The sequence below is a fragment of the Macaca nemestrina genome, chromosome 1 (genome assembly GCF_043159975.1).
Source record: "Macaca nemestrina isolate mMacNem1 chromosome 1, mMacNem.hap1, whole genome shotgun sequence".
Classification (NCBI taxonomy): domain Eukaryota; kingdom Metazoa; phylum Chordata; class Mammalia; order Primates; family Cercopithecidae; genus Macaca; species Macaca nemestrina.
The window spans coordinates 171,070,832-171,091,106 of NC_092125.1; the positions used below are offsets into that span (position 1 = coordinate 171,070,832).

A 20,275-nucleotide genomic window follows, 5' to 3' on the forward strand; every position below is an offset into this window, starting at 1 on the left:
CTGGGAGGCAGAGGTTGCAGTGAGCCAAGATCATGCCACTGCCCTCCGGCCTGGGTAACAGAGTGAGACCTTGTCTCAAAAATAAAAATAAAAAATAAATTACTATGATTGAATTGCAAAGATAAACCTAAGATGAAGGACATCATAGTATGGTGTAATACAATTCTGTCAGAAAAATTATGCTTTCAGCCAAAAGAGAAAAGCCAACATTTGATTCATTATTTTTGTCTCTGGCAATTTGTGACATGAGTTTTGCTCTAACTATAAGACAATAAATTTATGATCATACTTTTTGTTTCTAGGATTCCTATCTAATCAATTATTTCACTATTTACATTGAAATGATTATCTCAGTTTTAAAATATATTTACTTTATGTCTTTTTTCTAAGACTGACTTTTCGCCTCTAGATTTTAATATTGCATGGTTAGTAATAATAATGTTTTGAGGATCTCCTGCTTAATAAAATTTCATTAGGGAAACTTCTCTTTAGAGGAATTATGAAGGCCTATTATTATTACTTATATAATTAAATCCCTTAATGTTTGATGATATGAGACAAATTAGACTTGTACCAAGTTCTTAAAACATGCTTTCTAAGTAATTATTTTTATAGCAAATGTATTTAAAATAAAGTTGTTTTATTTTCTTTAAAAGTGGATACCAATGCTTCAGAATGGACGGTTGAAGACTGGCCAGTTTTGCTTACCAGTCTCACTGGAGAAACCACCACAGGCTTATTCTGTACTGTCTCCTGAGGTCAGTATCTCCCATGTTGACATTCTCCAGATTGAATGAAATGAGTTTTTTACTATAAATATGTTTTTACCAAGCAAACTCTTGCCATTTCTTCTACTTAAAGTTTATAGATCATGAAGAAAAAGTATTTTCCCCCATGATTAAAATTCTTTTACGTAAAACTTAGAAGCTTTTATCCTGTTTTTAAATTTAAATTTAAATATCCTCATTTTAAAAGCAAAATAATACATGGAATGGAAACTCAAAAGATCATTTTGGAGAATTTTCATACTGTAACATGAGAAGCTTCTTTAAATAGATGAATATTTCTTTTTTTTTTAGTAGACTGTTAACATTTCACTAAAAGACTGGGAGAAGAAAAACATTTAAATTAATTTTTTAGAATCTTTTTGTAATTGATGATCGTGTGAATGAAAACAAAGTTGCTGTGAACCTGTAATACAAGAAATATTGGCAACTTTGATGATTACATATGTGATTTGAAAGACTCGTAACACAAACATTGGAAAAATCTCAATCAAGAATCAGTAGCTACTGTTCATAAACCAAAGTTACTCTTGAGAGAAACACAGTGGTTGTCAGTGTCTCTTAATGATTTTGAATATAACTGCTGTAAATGTTACTCTAAAATATGTCTTGTGAATATTGTCCTGGTGACATTTGTTTTCAGAATACAATTCAAAATGTATTCACATAAATGTGTATGTATTTTTATTTTTTAAAAACGATTCAAGACTTTTGCTCTGATCTTATTTCTCACTGTTCTCTGTCACTCACTTTGCCCTAGCCACATAGCACAGAGCCTCTGCTGTTCCTCACACATGAGAAGTGCACTTCCATTTCAGGCCCTTTGCTCTTCCCTCTGCTGGCAGTGCTCTGTTGCAAAGCCTGTTTCTTCATTTTACTCAGACCTCCACTCAAATATCACCTCACCAAGGAAGTTGTCTATGATTATTCTAAATAGCAGCCTCTCCCACTTTATCTGTTTATTTTTCCTCATATCATTTATCATTGACTTTATATTTAAAATGTTTTTTGTTTATTTATTCTCTATAGAGTATAAACACCATGAGGGTAGGAACTTTGTCTGTCTTGCTCATTGCTGTCTACAAGTATTTAGAACAGTATTTGGCCTGTCATAGACACTCAATATATATTTATTAGATTAATGAATAAAGACAGTAGAGTAAGAAATATGACTCTCCCTCCTCCCAGTCTTTCTTTCATTTTTCCAGGGACACATCTTTTCAGGATGACTTCTTCGTGTGACTTTGTTATACAGAAAGGTGGCCTTTTGTCAAAGAGCATTATATTTCAAAGGAGATGTTTTAAAAGAAAATATATTTTTGTTGAAGTTAAGGATTTGTTTTTACTTAATTGCAGGGCAAGTTCAGCTTTCTAAAGGAAGACTCATGGTTTTCTTCTAGCTACCATACTATATATGCTCACAGATCAAGAATATGGTGATAATTTGGATTTGACTATAGACATAAAATATAGACTGCTTGACATGTGAAATAAGCCACCTGATTAAGAGCCAAAACTTTTTTAAACAGTTGACCCTTAAACAACATGGCGGTAAGGGGTAACATCCCTCCTTCCTAGCATGCACTTGAAAATCCACATATAACTTTCGACTCCCTAAAAACTTAAGTACTAATATAATAGTTTACTGTTGACTGAAAGCCTTACCAGTAACATAAACAATTAATTAGCATGTATTTTGTATGTCAAATGTATTATATACCGTATTCTTAAAGTGATATAGAGAAAAGAAAATGTTCTTAAGAAAATTGTAAGGCACAGAAAATATATTTACTATCCCTCAGTAGAAGTGCATCATCATAAAGGTCTTCATCCTCATTGTCTTCAAGTTGGGTCGGCTGAGGAGGAGGAGGAAGAGTAGGGATTGGTCTTGCTATCTTAGAGGTGGCAGAGGTAGAAGAGGTGGAAGAGGTGGAAGGGGAAGCAGGCACACTTGGTGTAACTTTACAGAAATACATTGTAATTTCTGTCTGACATTCTTGCTTTTTCATTCCTCTAAAAATGTTTCCAGAGCAGGATGCAGTGGCACATCTGTAATCCCAGCTTCTTGAGAGGATCACTTGAGTTCAGGAGTTTGAGGCTGCACTTTGCTGTGGTTGTGCCTTTGAATAGCCAGTGCCCTTCAGCCTGGGCAACATAGCAAGACCCTATCTCTTTTAAGAAAGTGTTTCTGGCCGGGCATGGTGGCTCATGCCTGTAATACCAGCACTTTGGGAGGCTGAGGTGGGCAGATCACCTGAGGTCAGGAGTTCAACAGCCTTGCTAACATGGCGAAACCCCTTCTCTACTAAAAATATAAAAAATTAACCGGGTGTGGTGGCAGTCACCTGTAATCTCAGCTACTCATGAGGCTAAGGCACAAGAATCGCTTGAACCCGGGAGGCGGAGGTTGACAGTGAACAGAGATTGTGCCATTGCACTCTAGCCTGGGCGACAGAGTGAGACTCTGTCTCAATATAAAAAAAAGGAAAAAATGTTTCTGTGTGGTGCCAATGTTTATTCCATCATTTGTTTTAGTTTCAGTGCCCTTAGCACAGATGAGTCCATGTTTTAAAAGAAGTCAAAAGCAGTCTTGAATAACCCTTCTGCCATGTTGTATAATGTCAGTTTGTTTTCTGACACTGTTTCTTCTATGTTTTCTGCCTCAATGTCTGGCACTGGTTTAGAAGCACTCTTCTCCATCAAGTCATTTTCTATTAATTCCTCCAGTCTGGTGTCTATGAGCTCGTGAATTTCTCCTTGGAAATCTTTACCCCTCATTTTTTTTTTTTTTTCCTTTTTGCCATATCCACAATTTATTTCATGATTTTCTTAATTGGCTCTGTCATGAAGTCTGTGAAGTCATGACAACCTCTGGACAGTTTTCTACAGCAAGAATTTATTGTGGGCTTGACGGCTTTTGTTACAACAATGATAGCATTTTCAATGGTATAATCCTTCCAGACTTTAATGATGTTCTATTTATTGGGGTTCTCTTCATAGCATTCACACTCCTTTCCATAGAGTGCCATGTGTGATGAATCTTAAAGATCCTTATGACTCCCAATCTAGAGGTTGAATTAGAAACATGGCATTTGGGGGCAAGTAGAAGACTCTGATGCCTTCTGTGTTGAACTCATGGGGTTCTGGGTGGCCAATGGCATTGTCTAATATCAAAGTAACTTTAAAATGCAGTTCCTTACAGCCAAGGTACTTCCTGACTCCTCCCCTTTTCTGTACTCTTCTTCCTTGTAACTGTATAAAATTAGGATTTTTAAAAATTATGGTAAAAATGCTTGGTGTGGTGACTCATACCTATAATCCCAGTGCCTTGGAAGGCTGAAGAGGGAGGATCCCTTGAAGCCAGGAGTTTGAGTTTACTGTGAGCTGTTATTGCACCACTGCACTCCAGCCTGGGTAACTGAACCAGAACCCTTCTCTTCAAAATAAATAAATAAAAATGTTATGATAAAAATATATATAACATAAAGTTTATCATTTTAATTTTAAGTGTATATTTCTGTAGCCTTAAGTATATTCAGTGTCCTGAAAACAAGCCTTTTAAAACTACTTTTAAAATGAAGTATTTGTATGCCAAAATACAACATTATTTATTTTATGAATTTAGCAAAAGCTTATCATGTGATATATAATCCTCTGGGACTTGGTTTTTTTCATTCAACATTGTATTACTAAGATTTAGTGTTTCTGGTATATATAGTTCCTATTTCATTCACTTTCTGTGCTTTATAATATTTTTCAGTTCTTGCCTCTTTGAAACCCATTCTCACAAAATAAAGCAATTTTAAAATTAAAATTAGGTGGTTTCATTCTATTGCTTATGATCAAATAAAACATTTCTCTGGCTTTTTTTTGCACATAGACATAATCCAAGTATTTCTTCCCATGACCTACAAATCTCTGAATGATTTGGTCTTTTCCACTTCTCCAACATCATCATCTACAATCATTACTACATCCCTTTCTTTCTGCACTGACAGCTTCTTCCAAGCTTTTTTCTGCCTCCAGCCCTTTGAATTTTCTCTTTCCTTTTCTTGATCTTGACATAGTTGAGTACTTTTCTTTATTAAAATTGTAGACACAGCAACATCTCATCAAAGAAGTCTTTCCTCACTGCATGAATTTGCAACCTTTCCCTCCTCCATGCTGCTGATACACTCTGTTTCTTTTTAATTCTATTTTATTTACTTAACAACATAGCCACAATCCAACTCTGTATGTAGGTAATCGTGTAGGAGTAATTTAAATCTTTATATACTAAATTGAGCAAAGTTAGATCTCAGAAGACGTGTGGGATTATGAAAGGATTTTGTTATTTTTTAAAAGATCTATATGCTTTTGAACAGCAATATAACATAATCTTCTAGGGCTTTAATCCTGGCTCCAACACTTAATTGTGTGATCCTGGGCAAGTTTCTTAATCTCTCTGCTATGGAACAAATTGTTTTCCCCCCAAAAATCATATATTGAAGCCTAACCCTCAATGTGATGACATTTTGAGATGGGGTCTTTGGGAAGGAATTGGGTTTAGACAAGGTTACAATGGTGGGGCCTTCATAATGGGATTAGTGCCCTTGTAAGAAGAGACCAGAGAGCTTGACATCCCCTCTCCCACAGTGTGGGTATACAAGCAAGAAAGTGGCCATCTGCAACCCAGGGTGAGAACCCTCACCAGAAACTGACTATGCTGGCACCTTGATCTTGGATTTCTAGTTTCCAGAGAACAGTGGGAAAATAAATTTCTGTTGTTTAAGCCATGCAGTCTATGATATTTTGTTATGCAACCTGAACTGATGAATGCAGACTTTGGTACCAGAAAGTGGGGTGCTACTGTAATGTATTAGTACATTTTCACACTGCTGATAAAGACATACCCAAGACTGGGAAGAAAAAGAAGTTTAATTGGACTTATGGTTTCACTGACTGGGGAAGCCTCAGAATCATGATGGGAGGTAAAAGGCACTTCTTACATGGTGGTGGCAAGAGAAAATGAGAAGGATGCAAAAGCGGAAGCACCTGATAAAACCATCAAATCTCGTGAGGCTTATTCACTATCACAAGAATAGTATGGGGAAAACCGCCCCCATGATTCAAATTCTCTTCCGCCAGTCCCTCCCACAACACATGGGAATCCTGGGAGTACAATTCAAGTTGAAATTTGGGTGGGGACATGGAACCAAACCATCTCATGTAATAAATACCTAAAAATATAGAAGTGAGTTTGGAACTGAGTAATGGGTAGAGGATGCCATTACATGGATGCTCCCATCTCATGCGCCCTTTTGAGGTACATGGTAGAAATAAGGACATTAAGGGCAATTCTGGTGAGATCTCATATAGAAATGAGGAACATGTTATTAGAAACTACAGGAAAAGTGATTGTTGTAATAAAGTAGCAAAGAACTTGGCTAAACTGTGTTCTCATGTTTTGTGGAAGATAGAACATGTGCTATTTGGATATTTGACTGAAGAACTTTCTAGAAGTATTGAACATGCAGCTTGGTTCCTCTTGACTGGTTACAGAAAATGTGATAGGAGAGAGTTGAATTGAAGAAGGAACTGTTAAAGGAACCAGAACTTGAAGATTTAGAATATTTTTAGCCTATCCACATTGCAAAAATGAGAAAGCATGTTCTGAAGAGAACACCAACTGTGTGACTGGACTGCCACCTGATAAAGCGTTTATGGAATTATACAAGCAGAAACACTGCCACTTTCAACTGAAGGGGAAGGAGATGGGGTGAAATGAAGGAAGGATGTTGGACTTTTTGGATTTGACAGGATATAGAGCTATTCAGATGTCTACATGTACTGTTCTTCAAAATGAGGAGAAAATGACCCTGAAGGTGATTCAGAGATCATCAGGCCCATTGCCTTGGTTTCAACAGCCCAACAACCTCTGCCTGAAGCCTTGGGGGCCGAGTCCTTTGGCAGAGCCTTGGGGGCAAACGCCTGCTCACAGGAGCTCTGGGGGTAGACCCACGCTAGACCTGTGGGGATGATGCTATTGCCCCAGTGGTCCCAGAGGCAGAGCATGAAGCCAAAGAGTGTAATTCTTCAGAGACCTGAAATAAATCCCAACATATGGACAGCTAATTTTCAACAAGGGCACCAAGAGGATGTGATAAAAAAGGATAGTCTCTTCAATAAATAGTGCTGGAAAACTACATTTCCACATGCCAAGGAATGAAATTGGACCCTTATCTTACACCATTACATAAAAATCAACTGAAAATGGAAAAAAGACCTAAACATAAGACCTGAAACTTTAAAACTACTAGAAGAGAACATAGGGGGAAAAGTCCTTGGCATAGGCCTTGGCAATGATTTTTAGGATATCACACTAAAAGCTCAGGCTACAAAGGCAAAAATAAATATAAATAAATGAGATGAAATCAAACTAAAAAGCTTCTGTACAGTAAAAGAAATGAAACAACAGTCTGTGAATTGGGAAAAAATATTTGAAAACCACATATCTGTTACGGGGTTAATATCCAAACTTTACAGAGAACTCATATAACTCAGTAGTAGAAAACCAATAACCTGATTTTAAAATGGGCAAAAGACGTGAATAAACTTTCTCTAAAGAAGATAAAAATGGCCAAGAGGTATATGAAAAGGTGCTCAAGATCATTAATCATTAGGGAAATGCAAATCAAAACCTATGCAGTATCACCTTACTTCCATTAGTGTGGCCGTTATCAAAATGTCAAGAGATACAAATGTTGATGAGAGTGTGGAAAAAAAAAAAAGAGAACCCTTGTACACTGTTGGTAAGAGTGTAGATTGATGCAATTATCGTGGAACACAGGATGGCGGTTTCTAAAGAAAAATAGAACTGCCCTGTGACTCAGCAGTCCTCTTCTGGGCAAATACCTAAAGGAAATGAAATCACTATCTTATAAAGATATCTGCACTTCCATGTGTATTGCAGCATTATTCACAGTGGCAAAGATATGGAAACAACCTAAGTGTCCAACAGATGAGTAGATAAATTGTTATGTGTATATATATATATATATAGTTATAGAGATATACTATATATGTATATATAGAAATTGTTTTTTAATATATTCACACACACACAATGGAATATCAGTCAACTTTTAAAAAGAAGATTATGCCATTAGCCACAGCATGGATGAACATGGAGGACATTATACTAAGTGAAATAAGCTAGACATAGAAATAAATATTAAATGATCTCACTCAGCATGAGGACTATAGTTAATAAAATTGCACTGTATTTGGTATTCTTAGCAGGTTTTACCTGCTCTTGCCACAACAACAAACAAATAAGTTAACCGTGAAATTATGGATATGTTAATTTGCATGACTGTAGTAGCCATTTTACTGTCTGTATGTATCCCATAACATTGTGGTGTATACCTTAAACATATACAATATAATTTATTTAAAAAACAAAAACCAGTATTGTTTGAGCTTGAAGAGCTAATGAACCCTTAAGAGCCAATTCCTTGTTAGATTTTGGACTTTCTTGGGACCTGTCACCCCTTCTTTCCTCTTTCTCCTTTTTGGAATGGAAATGTCTATCCCATCCCTGTCTCACCATTGTATTTTGGAAGTACATCTCTGGTTTCACAATATTTTTCTCATTGGGATATTGTAATTTTTGTTTATTTTCAGAGTTCATAATCTACTTAAGCAGCTGTGATCATTATATTTAATATCTTACAGGTTCCTCTACCTGGCATGAAATGGGTAGATAATCACAAAGGTGTTTTTAATGTTGAAGTTGTTGCTGTTTCATCTATCCATACACAAGTGAGTTTTAATAATTTTTATTATCAAATTTCACTTAAATAAATTGAATGTATTATCAAATATTTGTGATGTCAGTTTTGTTACTTGTCATAAATCTGTCATTGCTGTCAGATTTATGAGAATATATGTCAGTTAAAAACATGGAATATTTAGAAGATTTTTTTAAAAAGAATCAACAAAATGTCATTGAATGTCAACAAAAGCAAACATTTTATGTTTCAAAATGTCATTGACTTCATTTTAAATAGTTAAGTGACTTGGTTTTTCTAAGTTTCTGGTACATGGCAGAATAATTAGAATTGAGAAACCATCATCAGCTCACTTTATTTATCATAGACTTGGGTATTTCAGATGGAAAGAGTTTTTAGGGATCATTTGTTCCAAATTCCTTATTTTTGGAATATACCAAGTTCTAATGGGTTTTATATTCTGCCTGGAATGCTTTTCCTCCTGGTATTCATTTGACTTATGAATTAGAGTTTCTCTTCCTCTCAGAGAGGCCTTCCTTGGTTACTCTTTTAAACATAGCAGCCTCAGTACAGTATGTCATCTTACCCTGCACTTATTGCTGCCTATGCCCAGCTTCTCTGTTGCACTTTGACTCTGTCACTCTGTTTGTGTGTGTGTATATAAGACACATAAATACACGTTTGTTTATTGTTTCTTTCCCACATTAAATGGTAAGTTCCATGAGATCAGAGATGTTACCTGTTGAGGAAAGAGCTTTTCCTTTAAGAACCTTACAGTGTAATATGGGAAAGGGTAAAATGTATGATAAAATTAGTACAGTGTTACATATATTAACTAAATTCTTTAAAGTACAGAGGGGAGAGTTATCTGTTCTGCTAGAGACTGAGCTGTTGCATTTGTAAGTAGGCATTTACTACACAGAGAAAGGGAGAGTGGGCAACTCAGATGATGAGTAGCAAGTACAGAGTTACAGTAGTCTAAGGACCATCAGGTAACCTGGTGTGAAAGTAGTTTAAAGTGCGTAGGAAATCATGATACATAAGGATAGAAGGCTGGTAATAGATTGTGAAGGACCGTGAATGCCATAGAGTCCAGGTAGATGGTAATTTCTACCCTAAATAGAGAACGTGAGAGAAGTACTTTTCGGGCCATGCTAAGGGGAAGCAGTTATGGTGCCTGTGAGTTTATGTTTGAACCTGTTGAGTTTGAAGTGCCTATGTACTTCAGATGGAGATGTCCTGTAGGTGGTTGTAATTAGTTTGAAGTTTGGGTTTGGAGATAACAGAATAAATGTGATAACTGAAACTGTATTGGTAAATGTGATTGTCCATGGAGAATATGTAGAGTGAGAAGCAGCAAGTATTTAAAATGAAATTCAGACTTCACTAACCTATACAGGGAAAGGGTGGTGTGGAGGGCTTCCCAAAGCAGAATTCGCCAAGGGAAAAGGCTCATGGGGTGAAGTCCAGAGGAAACAAGAAATAAGCTTCCAAGAATCCTCTTCCAGTGGAATCATGTGGGGCAAGTTGAAACAGCATGTGTGAAATGTCTGCCACGGAAGTTCAGTACAGACTCAATTCCCAGGGTTTTTTACTAGGGGCTTGTCACATAGGCACCCTTTGCCCAACATGTACCAAAATTCCACATTCCCAGAAGGAAAGTAGGTGTTCAGCTTATACCATATTGTTTGCACAGACGGTTTAGGCACAGTGAACCATCTCTGTCAATGGGAACCCCCCTGAAATCCAAGTTCCCAGTCATTAGCCCACGGCCGAACTTGTAAACAGGGCTTTCAAAGAATAGCTGTCTTAAGCCCACTATGGTAATTCTTTTCTGCACAGTGAGGTAGGGGAAAATAAGAAGACACAGCACCTGTATGCTGTATTTAGGAAGAAAGTTGGTAGTATATAGATTTTACTTAGCAGTACACAGGTGGCTTCCAGTAAAAGAATGGCTCCAGTATTATAAGATATGGCAGTGAGTTTGCCTTGTATCCAAAGGCTTTGGAGCTGAAAGACAATAAATTAATAATGGACAAAAGTGGGTTACTCATATGCCTGCCACAATAATTGAACTTCAAACTGATAAAGCAAACTAAAACTAAAAAAAAAGAAAAAAAATTCTTAATTAGTATCTGTAGTTTTCTTAACTAATAGTATTTGAAGTGATCATTTTATAATAATAAATGAAAATAGATTTGTTTAATTGGAAACAATGTTTGTTTACCTATGTGAACTTTTTAGTGTTATCAAGTGATACATGTTAGTGGTCTGTGGTCCTTTAGAATTGGGAAATGTATAAAGTTGTAAGTGCTTAGTGCTTTTGTTCATTCTTTGTTTTAGGATCCTTATCTTGACAAATTTTTTGCTCTGGTCAATGCTCTGGATGAACACATGTTCCCAGTCCGAATTGGGGACATGCGAATCATGGAAAATAACTTAGAAAATGAATTGAAGAGCAGTATTTCAGCACTGAATTCATCCCAGTTGGAACCAGTGGTCCGATTTCTTCATCTTCTGCTAGATAAACTGATACTTTTAGTTGTTAGACCTCCTGTCATTGCTGGCCAAATAGGTAATTTATGTTTGTTTGGGGATGAGACATGAAATCTATAACTTGACATTTCTAAATTTTGTTTTAAAAAAACCATGGTTTCTATTTGCTCTATATAAGGACTATATTTGATTTGGGGTGGAGGATGTTATTTACTTGTTTATAATGCCAGAAAAATGATAACTTTTATTTTGTTTTTATAAAATGTGTCCTATAGGCGTATACTCAAATTATAGAAACAAATGTATTTATTTACCAAGTATTTATTAAGCATTTACTATGTACTTGACACTGATAGACACTGTTCAAGGCATGGTTCCTGACTTTAAGATCTCACAGACTAGTTAAGAAAACAGGCAAACAGATAAATCATGTTGTACTTTACAGGATGTATAATCTACCTACTCTACATTTTCATTCATCTGCTATCCTCCACTTAATGTAGCTCTTCTTTCCTTCATTTGCTCAGTCTCTGTATTCTCTTTTTCTTTTTTATAATTCTGGAAGGAAAGGTGTTTTTCATTCCCATCCTTTTTCAAGGTTTACTCCTTACTTTTTACCAACAGCTTTCACCCAAATTCTGCAGGGAAGTTGAACTTGAAAGAAATTTCAGCTAACCAGATAGAATTTTTATGTTTGACTAGTGGCACAAAGGAGAGGAGTATTCGATTAGTTGAGTTTTTTTAGGGGAGACTTATAAGTAGAAATAATTCCTGGGCTGAGTATTTAAAGATGAATAGGAGTCTGACAGGTTAACATTATTCCAAGGAGATTAAACAGCGTGAAACAGCATGTGCATAGTACACAGACATAATGAACTCAGAATGAATTTGGGGAAGAATTGTAAGTAGTTATAAATTGGAGGATTGATTAGAGGTAATGTGGAGAGTGGGAGATGAAGTTGGGTCTTCCACACTTTAGGAAATTGGGACTATTTTTCTGTAGGGAATAAATAGCCTTTGAAGGATTTGGTCTTAATTAGAGAAGTAACATGACCAAGTTTGACTAGAAAAAGATGGCTGTACTATGTAGAGATGAGTTAAAAGTGGGAAAACCTACAGGTGGGGAGACAAATTAGGAGTCTTGCAGAATTTCATACAAAAAATGATGAGTTCCTATAGGTGTCAATGGGATGGAGAAGAGAGAATGGATTATGAGATCATAGAGTGTACAGTTACAGAAATTATAGAAGAAGGTTTTAAGGAAAAAAAGGTTAGCATTGTTTTTTGTTGTAGATTATTTAAGTAAAATAATAGTAATAACAGTAATTGCAAACACTTGCATAGCATTTACTGTGTACCAGGAATAGTGCTATATGCTTTATTTACATTTGAGAGCCAAGATTCAAACTGGTTCCAGAGTCCCTCTCTTATCTAGTATACTTGAGGAATGTCTGCTCGTGAAATTACATCAGTAATTTTAGTCTAAGTGAAGGTAGAAACCAGATTACAGGGAGTTAAGAAGCAAATAGTGTAAAATAAACACAAGAAGCATATACTACTCTTTTAAGAAGTTAAGTTAGAAGAGAAAGCAGGATTGAGTAGGGCAAAAGAGGGGAGACATTTTAGCATGTTTACATGCTGAGAGAAATCAGCATATAAACATGCTCAAATGGGAGAAGGGAGAAAAATATATGGGGAGAAAAGAGGTTAATCAATGAAGTCGTTACGTGAGACAAGAGTAGAGGTGATAGATAGATCACTCTTACATAGGAGAGGGCACTACTTCCTTTGGAGAGGAGATAAAGTAGTTTCAGATTCTGATAAATTTGTAGAAAAATAAGAGGATTTTTGGCCAGGTGTGGTGGCTCACAACTGTAATCCCAGCACTTTGGGAGGCCAAGATGGGAAGATTGCTTGAGGCTAGGAGTTCCAGACCAGTCTGGTCAACATATCGAGACCCCATCTCTAAAAAAAAAAAAAAAAAAAGGAAAAGAAAAAGAAAAACGCGAGGACTTTCATGCTTTATACATTTCTTCTGTGAGATAGAAGGCAAGATTTGCTAAGGAGGGATTAAGGAGGACCTGAGTTTCGAGAAGGATTCTGGTAACTTAGAGTAGCCACTGTGAGAAAAAGGAAAAGAATTAACCAGAAACACAGGTAGGATCACTTAACTTCACTCAGGTTTCTGTCTCTGGTCTCTTTCCCCTCTAGTTCAGTATATATAGATTAATCTTCCTAAATGACCATTTTGTCTGGTTATTCTACTTTTGGGAAAACTTAATTGGCCTCATTATCTCTTCATAATTTCCTGTCTTGGTTAAATAAATTACAGAATCTAAGATTCTATTGCTCAAAGTGGCTGTTCAGTTTACCCATTTACTCAGTATGCAATTTATCACAATTCCCCAATTTTTGTAAAATTATTGTTATATACTGACTTGAGTGACTGAGTAGGTGTTAGTCTTACCTCAACCTGTTTTTCTAGCCCCTCCTTTTTTCTCCCTTCTAATCATTTTACAGATTCACTCATTCCAATCAAGTTGCTTATTCACTATTTTATTATGATATTGTTAATATTTTCAATAATCCATTTTATTATTTTTAATTTTTTTAAACAGAAGTAATATATGCCCTTGTATGCTATTTAGATTTTTGGAGTGATCTTTAAAATGAGAAATTGCTTCTTAAGGTATTACACACAATGTATTTTCTTTTTTCTTATGTACTTTGTATTGTTTTACTAAATAATTGGTATCTGTTAAGCATTGTTTTCTTTTTTGACTAATCAAACCCATGTAATTTTTGTCTTAAATTAGTAAAATGAGTTATTTTTCATTTTGCTCAGAAAAGTGTTTTTGGCTCAGCTAATCCAAGGTGTCATTAAAAGTCATTATCAAATAGTAATCATCTTTATACAGTTACTGTGTAATCACTATATTTAACGTATGTAGAGATGACAAAACTTTGGTCTTCGTGGAATTTACTGTCTAAAAATAGTTAAAGTAAAGGTATTTTCTTCTTTCTCAAAAGTTAACCTGGGTCAAGCATCTTTTGAAGCCATGGCATCAATTATAAATCGACTGCACAAAAACTTGGAAGGAAATCATGACCAGCATGGCAGAAATAGCCTTCTTGCATCATATATTCATTATGTTTTCCGCCTACCAAATACTTACCCTAATTCATCATCACCAGGTATTTTATTCTTTTTACTATGAAACTGTCTTTCATAAATTATATGTTCATGTCAGTATTGAGATAATTTTGTAGTCTGTACTGTGACCCATTTATTCAATAGCAAACATTTATTGAACATCTGCTAAGTACCATTCACTGTGCTAGGTGCTGAAGTTAAAGGGATAAATAAATTACATTTTTAGTCATCTTTTTTTTATATATAGTTTTCTTTAGTTTGAATTAGAGTTCTTGGTTGAATTAATTTTTGGAAATGAACTTTGCAAATAACTTTGTCTCTGGAAGCATTTTATCATTCCTTGTTAAGATAAGGAATTGCTTGCCCCTGTAATCCCAGCTGTTTAGGAGGCTGAGGCAGGAGGATCTCATGAGCCCAGGAATTTGAGGCCAGAGTGAGCTATGATCTTGCCAGTGCGCTCCAGCCTGGGCAACAGAGTGAGATCCTGTCTTTTAAAAATAAAAAAGACAAGAAAAATAGAATCTTGTATTTGTCATTCAGAATGCTGTTGTCATTTAAGGAGAAATGTGGTGGCTTGGTAGTTTTCTGAAAACCCTTTGAAATCTACAGTGATATAAAAGATTGTTCCTAGAAACATAAAAATTCTATCTGGTTAGCTGATCTCTTCATGGTCAGTGAAATAATATAACCTTTCTGAGTATTGGAGACTCAACTTGTTATTGTCTTTCATGTACCACTGGTGATAGTGGAGGTAGTGGTGGGAGATGTCTTAGTGTGAATAATCCTTTAGTTCATTTAACTAACTAATGATTATGTTGTGCATATCATTTAATCTACTCACATATATGTCCGTATGACACTAATGATAATGGCAAGTGCCCTTTATCAGCTGTTGGCAATGTTAACATTCATAACGGTGACTAATAATGGTGACATTCCTTATGAAAACTAGACATAATAGTAACCTGATTTTAAGTTTCAGCCCAATTTGTTTCTTCACTTAATTGCAAAAAGAAAAGCAATTAACATTTATATTCTGGTTTATAATTTACTAACTTGATTTTTAAAATTATACCACTTGAGGACATGAGTGTGTGAGTGATTATGTAATATCTACAGTGCTACTCCATTTACTCTTTTATTCAGTACACTATTAGAATTCCACAGATTTTGCAAAACATCTTTTTTTTACATGCTGACCTGAAAGATTGTGTGAATTAATTAGGTAACAGGTACGTATTAATATCATTTGCAAATATGACATTCAGAAAGATGAAAATAAATTATCACCATAATTCCTGGATGTTTTATTTTAAAAATAAAAGACAGGTTGGAAGATGATGTTAGGCTTGATTTTTCTCAGAGAAAAAGGGAATCTTTGCTTTTTTTTTTTTTTTTTTTTTTGAGATGGAGTCTTGCTCTGTCGCCCAGGCTGCAGTGGCGCAATATTGGCTCACTGCAACCTCTGCCTCCCGGGTTCATGCCATTCTCCTGCCTCAGCCTCCTGAGTAGCTGGGACTATAGACACCCACCACCACGCCTGGCTAATTTTTTGTATTTTTAGTAGAGATGGGATTTCACCGTGTTAGCCAGGCTGGTCTCAAACTCCTGACCTCATGATCCACATGCTCGGCTTCCCAAAGTGCTGGGATTACAGGCGTGAACCACCGCGCCCGGCTGCCTTTGCTTTTTTATATCACTTGGGACCTGAAAATTATCTTTAGTTTTTTGTATGTATATCATAAAGATACCATTTTGTTATTCACATTGTCACTGATGAAGATAGAGAAATAAAACATGCTCTCATTTAAAAGATGTTAGCAATAATGAAGGTAGAGAAATAAAACATGGTTTAATTTATGAGATGTTAGCAATAAATTGGCACTCTCTCTAGTGACTGTCAAGGGGCAGAGTAGGAGAGGTGGGAAAAAAGGAAGAGACACCAGCTGGAGCATCTTGGGTCCGAAAACCAACTATACCGAAGTGAAAGGGGTGTGTGTGTGTGCGCGCATGTGTCTGTGTGTGTGTGTCTCTTGTTAATTTTGGTTTTTATTGTATGTGTAATATACAATTATAGAAACACTGAAGAGATAATGATTTTATTTACAGTTCATATGGTTTTATAAACTGCCATAAAATAGAGCATCTTTATACAGCAATCATTAGTTCTTGAGTGTTTTTATTTTCTTTCTTTCTAAAAAAAAAAATTTCCCGTGCTTCAGGAGGCCAAGAGAGGAGGATTGCTTGAGGCCAGGAGTTCAAAACCAGCGTGGGCAACATACCAAGACCCCGTCCCTACAAAGAAAAAAGAGAGAAATTTAGCCAGGCATGGTAGTGTGTGCCCGTAGTCCTAGCTACTCAGAAGGCTGAGGTGGGAGTCCAGGAGTCCAATGTTGTAGTGAACTGTGGTCTCACTGCTGCACTCCAGTGCTGCCTCTTAATAAAAAAAAAAAAAGGCACCTGCCTGTTTAAAAAAAAAATATATATATATGTAACTTTTTATTTAGGAGACCATGCCTCTTCAGGCGGATCACGAGGTCAAGAGATTGGCCATCCTGGCCAACATGGTGAAACTTCATCTCTACTAAAAATACAAAAATTAGCTGGTCATGGTGCCGCGCCTGTAGTCCCAGCTACTTGGGAGGGTGAGGCAGGGGAATCGCTTGAATCCAGGAGGCAGAGGTTGCAGTGAGCCAAGATCAAGCCGCTGCTCTCCAGCCTGGCGAGACTCTGTCTCAAAAAAAAAAAAAAAAAAAGGAAGTTTAATATTTTTTATTTAGAAACCAAAGCAATTCATGATCTTTGTGGAACTTTCTGAAGTGGCAGAGATTTTTTTCTAATCCTTTCCTGACTAATTTTCTTTAATTATGTGCTATTTCATGTGCAACTCTAGGTCCTGGGGGTTTGGGAGGATCAGTGCATTATGCCACAATGGCTAGATCTGCGGTGAGACCTGCAAGCCTTAATTTAAATCGTTCTCGAAGCCTTAGTAATAGCAATCCAGATATATCTGGGACTCCCACGTCACCAGATGATGAAGTTCGATCAATCATCGGGAGTAAGGTAAACTGAAGACATGCATCTGTAAATTTGGTTTTTGTTTTGTGAACAAATGAGAAATATCCAGTTGTCATTCATTCTGAATTTTGAGATGTATATAAGTTAGGAATTAGCAAAGAATTGTACATTTCTGTTCTATCAGTAAACACTTTTATTTTTCTATTAAATATGCTTGCTCTTACAAACTACACTAAAAATCCTAAAATTTGTCTGGGATCACTAGCTGCATATAACTTACTGTTGTCAGTCTGATACTCTATCATGTAAAAAATGGCTAGATTGACTTCATATAGAATTAAAATAAATCTATGTGACTGATATTTGGAAGACAGATGTCATCATTGATTTAAGTCATGAGATCTTCTTCTCCAAAAAATATCAAGAACAGTGATTAAACAATTTTCCATTTTTGTAAACTAGAATGATGATACTCAGGGTTATTTAGAAGGGATACTGCAGAATAACCTGAGTATTATGGCAGCTGCGAAAAGAGAAGGCTTCCCCCTGCCGCCCACACACACATATATTTCCATGTTTAAGAAAATAACTCAGGTTTTTTATTCTTGTTTTCATTATTGATTATATTTTATTATAATATAATTATTTTATTATAATATACTTAGCATTATTTATATACTGTGTATTTATATACTGTATAGTTCTTCTGTAGAATAAGTTTGATTTTTGGATTTTCAGAAATTTTCCTAAAGAAAAGAAGCTATAGACAGCATTTCCTTAAGGTTCTTTTAAAATGTCTCTTAATTTTTGTAAGATTTACATTAGGACTTATTTAGCATAATTCTAGAGTTAGTTATTTCTTATATGTTTGATAGATTATAAACTCAAGATTTAGAACAAAGAGGCCTATATATATATATAAAAACGATTTTTTGCCTTTTTTCAAGATATCCTTTAAATAGATCAACGATTTTTAAAATAGATATAAATACATACAAATATATAAATACAAGGTAATTTCTCAGAAAGCCATTGCAAGATGAGAATTTGTCAGTCTTGTCCTAATCAAGTATTATTTCATAGTTTTTATGTTGTTTTCTTTTTATTGCAAAATTTTTGATAGCTACCTTCCTATTGAATTATTTAGTCATAATCCCTAATAATGTGTATAATTTTATCTCAAAATTATAAGGAATCTAAAGTTTATTTATTTATAGCTACCCTTCATTGTTTCTTATTTTGTTGACCTGGCAGTTCAAGAAACTCTTCTTTAGATGATCATGTTTTCCACTCCACCTCAGTCATGGTCTTCCCTTATATCAAACTTGTTCAACCTGTGTCCTGCAGGCCACGTGTGGCCCAGGACAGCTCTGAGTGCAGCTCAGCACAAATTTGTAAATTTCTCGGAACATTATGAGTTTGTTTGGGTTTTTTTTTTTTTGTAAGCTCATCAGCTGTCATTAATGTTAGTGTATTTTATGTGTGGCCCAAGACAATTCTTCTTCCAGTATGGCCCAGGGAAGCCAAAAGATTGGACACCCCTGCAACTTGTCATTACCAATAACTTTAATTTTCACAGTCTCAATTTCATGTATTTTGTTCTCTGTTATCTCCTGTTTTTCTCATAGTACCACAGCTTAATAATGTATCTACTCCTTTGCAATCTCTAATCTTGATCCTCCAACCTTTTGACTGTGCCTCACCCCCTTAATGTTCTCTCTTCTTCCTCAGCCACCTTGATGTCTATGGGCAATCATAATTATTCCCATCAGGCCTGTGGTGGCTCATGCATGTAATCCCAGCACTTCGGGAGGCCGAGGCGGGCGGATCACCTGAGGTCAGGAGTTCAAAACCAGCCTGACCAACATGGTGAAACCTCACCTCTACTAAAAGTATAAAATTAGCCAGGTGTGGTGGCAGATGCCTGTAATCCCAGCTACTGGGGAGGCTGAGACAGGTGACTCACTTGAACCCGGAAGGTGGAAGTTGCAGGGAGCCGAGATCTTACCATTGCACTCTAGCCTGAGAGACAAAAGTGAAACTCTATTTCAAAAAAAAAAAAAAAATTATTCCCATTATAAGCAAACTTTGGTTCCCTTACCTTTCCCAAACCTGAAACCATAGTTAAACCCAGTTGACTGCCTCTGCCATGTCAGCATCTGTGCAGCTAAACATGTCTTGAGAAATACCATGGTGATTGGTCTCATTTGAAATAAACCTCGAGAGAGCCCTTGATGCTGTCGGGCAATTATACTGTATTTCTGTATCTCCATCACTTTCCTGTTGTCCCAAGAAATGATTTCATTCCTTCTTTTGTTACCTCAAACTTCCTAACACCGCCTCATTCCTTTTCTCATTTTATCTCCCATTTCATTGAGACAACTGAAACCATCAGAAGAAAACTTTGATAAACTTTTACCATCCTATCTAGCTACCTATTGCCATCTACTATCTACTGCCTAATATTCTTCTGTATTAAAAATGAGTAGATGAGCTATTTATTTTTCTAAATTCTTTCACTCAAGCTCTCATCTGGTCTCACCTGCTCAAGATCTACACTCCACCAGTTTTTCCATATCTCTTCCACATCATCAGTTTCTCCCTGAATACTGAATCATTCCCATTCACATACAGGCATGCTATTATTTTTCTCATTTTGAAAAAATAATTCCTCTCATTTGAAAGCAATCTAAGTGTCCATCAACAGATGACTGGATAAACGAAATGTGGTACATATATACAATGGTGTACTATTCACCCATAACAAAGAATGAGATCCTGTCATTTGCAACAACAAGGATGGAAATGGAGATCATTATGTTAAGTGAAATAAACCAGGCACAGAAAGACAAACTTCACATATTCTCACTTATTTGTAGAAGGTAAAAATTAAAACAATTGAACTCATGGAGATGGAGTATAGAATGATAGTTACCAAAGACTGGGAAGGGGCAGTGGGCGTTGGGAGGGAAATGGAGATAGTTAATGGGTACAGAAAAAAAATAGTTAGAGTATTACATAAGATCTAGTATTTGATAGCACAACAGGAT

General features: G+C 35.8%; 1 protein-coding gene across 15 annotated transcripts in view; it reads left to right on the top strand.

The window, feature by feature from the left end:
* The window catches only part of LOC105495176 (dedicator of cytokinesis 7), a 234,095-nt gene that overhangs the window by 108,375 nt on the left and 105,445 nt on the right, over positions 1-20,275 (top strand). For all 15 annotated transcript variants that reach the window (XM_024797039.2, XM_024797040.2, XM_024797041.2 and 12 more), the window contains 5 exons: positions 657-758; positions 8,502-8,588; positions 10,901-11,132; positions 14,084-14,248; positions 17,101-17,270. In XM_024797039.2, coding sequence (XP_024652807.1) covers positions 657-758; positions 8,502-8,588; positions 10,901-11,132; positions 14,084-14,248; positions 17,101-17,270 — 756 coding nt within the window. The remainder of the gene's footprint in view (positions 1-656; positions 759-8,501; positions 8,589-10,900; positions 11,133-14,083; positions 14,249-17,100; positions 17,271-20,275) is intronic.